This window comes from Cololabis saira, chromosome 22 (assembly GCF_033807715.1).
Source record: "Cololabis saira isolate AMF1-May2022 chromosome 22, fColSai1.1, whole genome shotgun sequence".
Classification (NCBI taxonomy): domain Eukaryota; kingdom Metazoa; phylum Chordata; class Actinopteri; order Beloniformes; family Belonidae; genus Cololabis; species Cololabis saira.
Window position 1 is genome coordinate 14,633,828 of NC_084608.1, and position 10,754 is coordinate 14,644,581.

Genomic DNA, 10,754 nt, shown 5'->3' on the forward strand with positions numbered 1-10,754 from the left:
TGTTTCCTACAGCGCTTTCAACTGGCTTTCAACGCGAGCGGCAGGAAGAGAATAGAAGCAGGGCGTCCGACAAATGGCGCGTTGCGCTGCGCAGCACTGCGTCGCTGCGTCCAGTTAGGACAGTCCAATAGAAAATAAAGCAATGGAATTAATTTTGTCGCTGACGCTCGCTCGCATCGCATGCAGTTAGGACACAATTTAATAGTGTACGCAGCCGGCTGCTCTTCCTTCCCAGAGCGAGGCTTTGTGCCCTCCCCTGCTACAAATCATTCAGGCAGCCAATCAGCACAGTGCCTGATTATCATAGCCCCGCCCGCTCAGAATCCCACATAGAGAATGAGGTTAGAGAATGGGAAGATAAAGACATGGCTCAGAAAAAACAATCAAAAGCTTGTTTTTAAGACATTTAAGGCCTGTTTAAAATAGATATTACATGCCATAATAGGTCCCCTTTAAATTGCCGGAGTAATGAGTCTGTACAAAGGTGACCTAGGATGTGCATTAATGTGACGCATAGCAGAGGTGTATAATCCAGGTGCCATAAAGTAAAAATCCGTTCCAGCAGTTGTTCCAACCAAATACTAAACCAGCTCCTCTGCAGGTAAATGGTAGGTCCTTAGTGAAAACACCTGTTCTAAATGTACAGGCCGATCCAGACACACCGCAGGGTTTTTACTTTATGGCATCTGGATTAAACACCTCTGCAAAAAACAACCAATTCCCATGTTGCAAACAGCAGAAATTGCTGTAGCATTGTCTTCACATGCTTCTTCAGAGGGTTGGAACAACTGCTGGACAGGATTTTTACTTTATGGCACCTGGATTATACTACTCTGCGCATACTGTAAGGTCAGAAGTGGGGTCTTTACGTTAATGTAACGTAGAGTGGGATGGGGGGACAGTCTGTGGTAGACGGGGGAGAGGGGGGTCCGGGGCCTTGTTGATGAGGACAGCTGCAGTCGGGAAGAAACTATGGCGTGAGGTTTTGGTCCTGATGGACCGCAGCCTCCTGCCAAAGGGAAGAGTCTGGAACAGTTTGTGTCCGGCTGGGAGGGGTCTGCCGGAGGCGTGCAGGTCCTGGAGAGATGGAAGATTGCAGCCAATCACCGTCTCTGCAGAGCGGATGATACACGTCCTCGGGTCACAATGACCCGCCACTGTGTTAACCATACCAGTCAAGTTTTGCATTTGAAAATAAGGGACATTTTCCACTGTCAGCCGTCCCACCAGCCCAACTGAGGTCCAGTATCTTACATTTTAAGACTAAAATAACTACCTGTCAATCATTTACAAACTAAAAAAAAAAAGTTGGGGAAATAAATGAAAACACCTGGAAGAAAAAAAAAAAAAAAGAATATGATAGGCCGACCTTTTTTGACCCTGAAATGCTGTGGGCGTTCTTATTCCTATAAGACAGCTTAAATGAAAACACAAAAGGGAATTAAAGCACATTTAATTATTTTAAATATTTTCAGTTAATATACCCATTGATTGTCTTCAAGTGAAACATTTACATTTTCTTTTAATTTGTCATTTTAACTCATGTGGTTCTCTGCCCCATCCTGCTCCTTTTTAGGGAAGTAAATTTGGAATCCCATTTTTAGAGATATTTAAACGAAGTCTTCGCTTTTTTGGCAGAAATGCCTTCTCTCGTTTCATCCATCCATCTCTGATTTGTTGTTCCGAATTTGTTCCCGTTGTTGCAACTAACCTTGCGAGAATCAGGCTACAGCAAGTGGCGAGGCTGCAAGGCTAGTGACAATTCAGTTTGGAGAGGCACAGGAATGCTTTTTTTTAAGAGGAAGAGATGTCAGTTCTACCCTCAAAAGAAGGATTATACTGTGTGCTGCAGGTGTAATAAAAATATCTGCAAAGGCATACTGCCCTATATGTGCTAATTAGTTGAATGAGATATGTTATATTTCATATTTTTGTATTGTACATTATCTAAAATTGTTCACTCTGAGATTAGAGATTGGGATGAATAAAAATGCATTAAAAACTCCTTTTTGCACATTTTATTTTTTACTTATAGAAATACGAATGAAGATGGAAACCTTAAGCATTCACGCATTTTGTGATGAATGACAAGTTGTTTCTTCAAGCAAGATGAAATTTGATGTTTAAAATTCAATTAAGGTGCTTATAATGGGAGTTTACTGAAGATCGGTCATTTTGACCTGGAGGACACGGGGTGTATTCAGAAAATGAGGACAATAGGAGGGATCTACCGAGCAGCTCAAGAAGCAGTTTGTATAAATGTATGTTTTTGTTTATAAATTGGGTTCAATAAAAAAAAAAAAAAATATATATAAAAAAAAAATATATAAAAATATATATATATATATATATATATATATGTATATATAATCTGGTATTTATGGTTTAGGCTTGATGTAAAAGTAGATAGAGGGTCCGTATCTACTGTTAAGAGCAAGCTAAAGACTCACCTTGTCAAGGAGCACTTCCGCATCTAGCAAACTTCTCTGCTCATCAGAATTAGTTAGAAGATCCAGCTCTTTGCAGGACTCAGTCCTGAGTAAGCTGCATGCACTTATGACAAGATGATCGCACAATGGTGTCTTTTTAAACGTAGCTTTCTTGATAAAGGGACTGTTGTGTTTGGCAAAAAAAAAGAAAAATTCTAGCACTGGCGTGACAGCACCTGTTTCCAACTGGACTTGGATTTTGTGTTTGTGTTGTTCTCTCAGATGTAAGTCACTTTGGATAAAAAATGTCTGCTAAATGACAGTAGTAGTAGTAGTAGTAGTAGTAGTAGTAGTAGTAGTAGATAAAGAATTGGTCATACCGTTAACCTAAGTAAATTGACTAATGCAATGTTAGAATATTTTCCAGTGGAAAACATGCATGAAATATATTTTTACACAGATATTATTTTTAACACTATCTTACCAATGCCTCTAGAACAAATAAAACAAAAAAATAAATAAGAGTATTGAAATATATATATGTGAAATTCAAAGATGTTTGATTCATTTGAGAGGGGTGACAACCTGGTGTGTGTCTGCACTCTGGTTAATTAAAATAAAGGAGATTTATCAAAATAACACTCTCCCCTTGACTGGGCCCTTTTTGTTTTGTATTTGTAATTTGTATGCCCTCCAGCATCTGAATGTTAGGTTGTTTAGCAATTCTAAATTGTGTGTGGGGGTGAACATGCATGGTTGTTTCTCTCATTTGTCTCTGTATGGACCTGTGATGAACTGGCCACCTATCCAGGGTGTATCACCCAAATCTATCACCCAATGAAGGCTGTGATAGGGCCCCTAGGGTGATCAATTAGAACAAATAACCACAAACCACATGGAAATCAGAAGGCTGCTGAAAAATAGTTTGCGAATCTAAAAGACCAAATGTTGATCTTTCGGGTTTAACTGAAGAATTTTATGCTTGATAAAAGGAAACCATTGCATTTTGCTGACTGTAAAACATGGTGCCATCATTCAGGGCTACTTTGCTGTGTCTGGGCTTGGATGGTTTGACCTCAACGATAGATCAATTACATTTAGAAACATATCAGAAAAAATAAATCTTAAAAAAAAAGGTTCATACAGCAAAATCAGAACAAAAAAATGTGCACATTTTTCAAACAAATAATGGATAATGACAAAGGAATGTGTGCTATGGAAGGGCTGAGTCAAAAACCTTCAGTCAATAGAAACTTTTTGAAAAGACCTCAGCAAAGCAACTGATGTGATGAAACTCACCAACATCCTTGAGCTGAAGTTGTTCTCTCCTGATAAATATTTTCATATTGTCCAAGCTGGTGTGGAAGACTGATCAACACTCACTGTAAATGGTAAGCTGCAGTTATTGCTGCACAAGGAGTTCACAAAGCAAAGGTTAACATTTTTGTAAATGTTGTTGCTGACACTTGAAACTGAAGCATTTAAAGAGCGTGGATTTTCATTTTCACATGACTGGACATTTGTTACAACACTGATATCATATTTGAAGATAAGAGGACAGAACACACTGAACCTATAAAAAGAAGTGGGTGTTATATACTAGGTAGAAAAAACCCTCCTTGTTTGCTATGCTAAATATAAAGGGTGTGACTCTATGCTTCAGTGTGTTCGTGTGTGCACTTATGAGTAAGTTAGAGCTGAGCTGTCATATAACTGACTTTGCATTGCAGTTGCATCATAATATACAGTATAGATGTGTTTGTCCTGTTAAAGATTTTCCTATAATAATTTTTCTGCATAAGTGTCAGTGCATGCCAGTTTCACAATTGAATCATACTGTACAAGTTTGCTAGATTTTTTTTCAAATTTCATGCTGATTTTCTGATAACTTCCTGAAATGACTCCCCCATCAACATCAAAATTAGCTGATAATTCCTAAAGACAGACAAATGATAATAATCCTGTGATCTGCTGACCCCTGCAGTGACTCAGCCAACAAACCCAGCAGTGATGCTTTGCAGAGAAATAAGGAAAACAGCTTGGGAGCCTGAGCTGTGGTTACCATCTTTTGTCCTCAGGAAAGAGACACAATTCAATGCCCCCGTAGTGATTACAATATAGGAATGTTTGCATAAAAACTATTCAAATGTTAAAAAGTTTGGACGTGATTCTACTTAATAGCTTTCTATCACGTAGAAGGCTGTGAGTATTTACTGTAGATAATTAGGACAAAATTGTCAGAGGAGCACAAATGCTACACACTCTTGCAGCAGCGAAGCTGTGACAATAAAAATCCCTTTTTCTGCCCGCCTTGGTATCAGGATGCATTTCAGGACAGCTTAGTGGGGATTTGTCCAGACACAAACAGCCTATATGAACAGCCTCGTCCCTAATGCTGTCCTATTCATTGTAGTTTCCTCTTATTGTCATGTGTCTCTCACTATCCAGGCAAAACCTATTAACTGACACTCCAGCAGACAGGAAGAGACAGATTGGCAGTTTCTATTCAAATGAGTGCTTTTGGCACTGGACACTTTACTGGGAGAGTGGTTATGTAAATGCAGGTTTGGGAGCGTAGTGTGTCCAGTTTGCAAATACAAGAATAAAAATATATAATTGAAAATACAATCCAGTGAGATGTAGCATCACCAAGTGACTGTTTTTAGATGTGTATCAGTTAGGTTTTAGGTGGGAGTCAAGCTTCTCCTTCAGCTTTGAATGAAACCAGCAGAGGGGGACAAAGAATCCACACAACAGGGTGGCAAGTAGAGAAGAAAACCATGAAGACAAATTGCAGCAGGTGGCAGAGGAAGTGCAGTTTAGGAAACAAGTTCAAACATTATGTATATGAGTGCAAAATGTATAAAACCAGCGGTAAGTTTGTTTTTTTTGTGTGTTATTTTATGGGTAGGGGATTGTTTCCTGCAGGACAGGACCTCTGCAAAATTCAGTCCTTCTTTTTTTTTAATACTCAAATATAAAAATGTTTGTGAAATGGAAAAATAACATAAAAATAGCCCAATGAACTGATGCTGTTTGGTGTTATTTAAGGCACAATCATTGGGTCTGTCTTATCTGATGTGGAAAAAAGTGTCATATGACGCACAACATGTAGGTTTTGCTTATCCTTGCTGGTATTTGTGTGTGAGAAAGTTTCCAAAAACTTTAGAAAACATGATGGCTCATGTTTAAGGTGTGAACGGTCTGCCCCACAAAACACTTAGCAGCTTGTAAGCGTCAGAAAACCCACAAATGAGGCTGAAAAGGCCACGTAGCAGCTTCCTCGCATGCTAAGAAGATTCTTCTGGAAGGGAAAGTCTCCAGTTTGCCAATGGGGTTCCTTCTAATCCAACTTGTTTTCACTGTCTTGCTGGGAAGCAAGAGTTTGCACATTAGCACTACGCGTTAACTTGAACAAAAGACTTGCATTCCCGAAACTTAGTGTTTGAAAGCTGAATGACGTCCTGCACAGTCCGAGCCAGAGCTGCTGTGCGAACACCCGCGCCCGCAGCGCCCACTCACATACATAATGTCTTCAAAATACATATTCCAGTTCAGGTTAGGCCTCTCTATGTCTATGCATGTGATATATTGACATGAGTATGTCTTGCTCTTTGGAATGGGAACATGGCAAACCTTAGAGTCATTTCTTTATTTAAAAATAATCAGTTTTTCCCAATATTTAGAAACTAATTTGCTGTATTTGGTATGGAATGGAATGATTCCTAGAATATTGAAACTGCACCTGAAGTGTTTGTATATTAGCCAGTCTTTATGTATATTGCTCATCAAAACTTGTTGATTGCCTCTCTAAGCCTTAACCGAGATTACCTTTTCCTTTCCTTTTTTTTTTTTTTTTAAAAGTCTCCACCCCCACATGTTTTATTTTATGGTCATTTATTTACTTCATCTATATGCAACTCTCGATCCGTCTGTGTTGTTAAAAACTTTTTTTTATCTTTTTTATCTTAAAAAACCTATATTCCCTCAGCATTAAACTATATGTTTTAAACGTGATATCTACTCCAAATATGGTTGATATGCGTAAATCTTCCAAGCGCAATTTTCAAAGCACTGTTGCCATCTGTGCGTTGTGTGCGACTTTTTGATATGATCATAAGGGCAGTTTACTGTCTTTCCCTGTCTCTCCGTACACAAACCCACCCAGCCCCCCAGGGCGATCAGTCATTCTCTCCCCAGATAACGCCTCATTCCCCCCTCGATTACGCAGCAGGATTTACATGAAACTGTTAATTGTTTGCTCTTCAAATAGAGTCAGCTTGGAGCCAGCAGTCTGCCAGAAGTTAAGGACCGACTCTGTGCCCTCCCTGCCCCCCTCTCGGTGCTGCTGTCCGAGCGTGCGGGCTGCTCTTCCCCCCCGGCCGCATCAGCATGACAAAGCACTGGCCGGAGCAGAGCCGGCCGGCACCGCCCGCTCTGGCCCACCTGGGAGAAAACCCCGACCCTCAACTTGACTTCGACAGAAATGTGCAGGGAAGCTTTAACCTCGGCGGTGTAGCGCGGAGCTCCTCAGCCCGGCATTGGCCCCAGCAGGCTCGGATGGATCAGATGGATGAGCCGCCGGCGCGCCCGGAGGAGCGCTCCGCGCAGCGCGGAGTGCAGCGCCCTGCGCGCCCACAACTCTCCAGCGGAGCCGCCGGATTCACGGACAAAGTTCCTCCACCGGCTTCATCGCACCCGAATCATGAAGTTGGCGACTCAAAAGAGGGAACTGGGACCTGGGATACATGGAGCGGAGAAGGAGAGAAGGGCAATCCCGCCGGGGGGAAGAAAAAGAACTATCAGCGGTATCCAAAACCACCGTACTCTTATCTCGCAATGATCGCTATGGTCATCCAACGCTCCCAGGAGAAGAAGCTCACGCTGTCAGAGGTAAATGTAAAAATTGCATGTGTTTGGCTGTAACCTTCTTTATGGAGCATTGTTTTGGATGTAGGTTGCGCATGGTGCGTTTTACGCACGGCGCCACTTTGATTTATTCTCACGCCGGTAAAATGGATTATTGTAGATAATGCGGCTCAAACTGTGTTGAAAACACTCTAGCACATTTTTTTACAGTTCAAGAACTGACACTAAACAGCCACCCTCCGTGACACATGGGTGACCACTACTCCTTCCATCGGTTGTTTGCTTTGATAAGGTTGGACTGCGTGAAACCAGACACTGATCAGTATCAAAACAATGATAAGATATACAGTTAAGGCTCGAAAGCAACTTAATTTGGCCAAAAAGACACAGTTTAATAACAATTTTGACTGTAAAACAGAAGTGTTAATATCTTTAGAGTAAATTTACAGTTTTTTTCCTCAGAACTGCCAAACTTTCTCATCATGTGTACAGTGTTGTCTCATCAATCTGTGAATTAAGCTTATACACTGAAATGGTGTGGAATGATACATTTCTGTTCTTCAGCCTGAACATGAAGTCATTCCGATATTTTTGTTTTTGTTTCCAGATCCTCAAGGAGATCAGTACCCTCTTTCCATTTTTCAAAGGGAACTACAAAGGCTGGCGGGATTCTGTGCGACACAACCTCTCCTCCTACAACTGCTTTGTTAAGGTTTGTGTGTTCAAACTAAAATAATTCAAAGCACAAGGGTTTAAACTTCTGTCCCAGCAGTGACCTTCAAGGAAATGCTGCTGCTATTGTAAGAAACACAATGAGGGGTCGACCTGTTTTTATCTTTGATTGTCATTGTGATGGGTATTTATGTGCATCTAGGTCAGTCCAGCCTGACGAGGCGGTCAGGCCGCGCTCTCACGACACTGTTCATCCTCTTTCCACCTTTAGGTGTTGAAGGACCCAGGCAAGCCTCAGGGAAAGGGCAATTTCTGGACGGTGGATCTGAGTCGCGTACCTCTGGAGCTCCTCAAGAGGCAGAACACCGCCGTGTCACGCCAGGATGAGACGATCTTCGCTCAGGATTTGGCCCCTTACATCCTGCAAGGGCACAAGCAAGAATCTGAGCTGCCCCGTGATCCTGTGACCTCCCTCCCACCCATGTGTGCAGGAAACGCTTCCCCGCCACAGGAGGACTTGTTTCGACCCAAGCTGGATTCATCCTTTGCCATCGATTCCCTGCTGCACAGCCTGCGACCGAGTAGTGCTTCTGGGGATGTAGACATGGCTGCTGGGGACTGCTGGGGCGAGGTGGAGCGCCCTCGGCCTCTGCCGCCTCCGCGACCTAATTACGCCTCTTCTGCCCGCAGTGCCTCTGCCAGCTCTGCGAGCCCTGCCTCCACCTCCTCCTCCTCCTCCTCTTCCTCCGACGAAGAATGGAGAGGAGTTTCCCACTCAGGGAAGCGCCTTCCTCCAGAGGGCGAAACACGGTCAAATGGGTATGAGGATTATAAGCCGCCGGTGCACAAATCTGCCAGGCGGGAGACCATTGCTCCTCCGTGGGAGCTCCCTACCTCCTATGCCAAGTACGCTCCCCCTAACGCTGTTGCCCCACCGAGCATGCGGTTCAGCGGAGGTCCTCTGATGTCGCTGTCTGGTGGACTACCCATCTACAGCTACAGCAGCTCTCCTGTGACCCCTGGTCACTTCTTGGGTCACGCGTACTGGCCCATCATCCCCAGCAGGCGAGTCACGGTTCAAGCCCCTCCCCTTCTCATGGACCTGGACAACATGCTGCAAACTGTACCTCCAAATAAGAGCGTGTTTGATGCGCTGGTACAAACCAGTCAGAACTCTCATGCCGGTCATCATCCACAGAGTCAGTACGTCCTGCAGAACGGGGCTCCGTTGAACAGGTACCATCAATACTGAGCGCCGGACTGAATATCTGTCACTCAAACAGATACAGATGTTCAACTCTGCAGCGGTTGACTGCCTTAGATGTAGAAGGATGGTGAGGTACGGACCAAATTATTGATGGTTGTCATGTTTTCAATGAGAATTTAAAAAAAGAAAGCTTTATTTTTTCAGGCCTGTATTCTTAAATATGTGTTTTCAGCTTGTTTAGTGTTTACACGGTTTTATTGAAGCAAAACTGCCTCAAACAACTATATAACAAATCAAATATCTACCTCGGTGTTTCAATGAAATTCTGTTCTGCTACAAGCTCTTTGCACTGCTGATTCTGTTTGCACTCTTTGTAATTATGTTTTTGGCATGTTTTGTTTTTTTTACTGTCATTGCATTTGAATATTTACTAAACATTGTGACGGCTGAATGTATTTTATGAAGTATTCTGTGAAAACAGTATTTCAATGTCATGGACTGTTATATTTCTGTAAATTTGTGCTGAATCATTTTTTCCTGTCAGCACAAACTATAACATTGAACTGTTAGTTAAATAAGTGGCATCAATTCAATGAAAGGTTCATCCTTTTTTTTTTTTTTTTTTTTTTTGTCAGGGTGTGTGTTTACACACTGGCTCAGTATGTAGTTTTTGTTTTGTTACTGTGATCATTTCATTTTTGTACAGCTCAGATGGCCAGCAGGTCTTCACTGGCAGTTATATTGGTGCTGTTTACTGATATTGTCTTTTCTTTTTACTTTGAAAGGAAACCAAATAACCTCACACTTCCAATCATCTGTCCTCGTGTGAGGGTGTGTTCAAGTGGTGCATTTTGTTGATAGAGAACTGGAGATGATTTGTAACCGCACAGCTACCTCAAACCTGCACATTTCCTATTTGCACTCTTTCATCATCATCACGGTCATGTTGACAAAAGAATGTTCTGGCCTGGTTGAAGCTTTGCTTGATTGAGGCTCAGATGAAACCTCTGGAGTTGAACAGGGTATATAATAAAATGATTTTTATTTTAAATGTGCTGGTGCTGGTGTTGGATATGACAGTTAAGGAAGATGGAACTTGTAAAATAACGCTACACAACTTTAATTTTTGGGTCCTACATAATCCGCTGCTCCTGAAGTTTGGCCGCTTGTGTTGACTTGTCATGAGTCTACAAAGCTCATTGTTGTTGGTTCAACCCCATACGCAGCATCTTTCAAATATATAATGAATACATTTTCTGCAGGATGTTGTCAATCATAAACTTTTTCATGCATTGGTGACTAATACCCACTTGCAGCAATATTAAAATACGCCATTAACTTACTTACTACCGGTAAGCAACTAAAATAAGAGCTCAGGCATAAATGTACGTCTACCTAATTTGCCATTATATCATGTTTTTAGATGTAATACAGGAATTAATTTAACAGGCCACTACTGGGTAGCTTAGATCCACAGCAAATGTTTTGATTTCAATTATTTTCATGCTTGGACCTTGTTCAGACGGTCACACTCCACTCTAATGAAAGCACAGCTCCCAAAGGGGGAGAGATTGTTC

At 41.9% G+C, this 10,754-nt stretch overlaps 1 protein-coding gene across 1 annotated transcript; it reads left to right on the forward strand.

The window, feature by feature from the left end:
- Positions 1 to 6,821: 6,821 nt before the first annotated feature.
- Positions 6,822 to 9,687, forward strand: foxh1 (forkhead box H1). Its single transcript, XM_061713764.1, has 3 exons — positions 6,822 to 7,322; positions 7,906 to 8,010; positions 8,242 to 9,687. The coding sequence occupies exons 1-3, from the start codon at positions 6,822 to 6,824 to the stop codon at positions 9,220 to 9,222; spliced, it is 1,587 nt and encodes a 528-aa protein (XP_061569748.1). The 3' UTR covers positions 9,223 to 9,687.
- The last annotated feature ends 1,067 nt before the right edge of the window (positions 9,688 to 10,754 follow it).

What these genes read in the sequence shown, in the direction of transcription:
- foxh1 (XM_061713764.1), top strand. Translation starts at nt 6,822, where the DNA reads ATGACAAAGCACTGGCCGGAGCAGAGCCGGCCGGCACCGCCCGCTCTG. An exon ending in AGAAGCTCACGCTGTCAGAG is followed by an intron (nt 7,323 to 7,905) that starts GTAAATGTAAAA and finishes TTTTGTTTCCAG; the next exon opens with ATCCTCAAGGAGATCAGTAC. An exon ending in CCTACAACTGCTTTGTTAAG is followed by an intron (nt 8,011 to 8,241) that starts GTTTGTGTGTTC and finishes TTCCACCTTTAG; the next exon opens with GTGTTGAAGGACCCAGGCAA.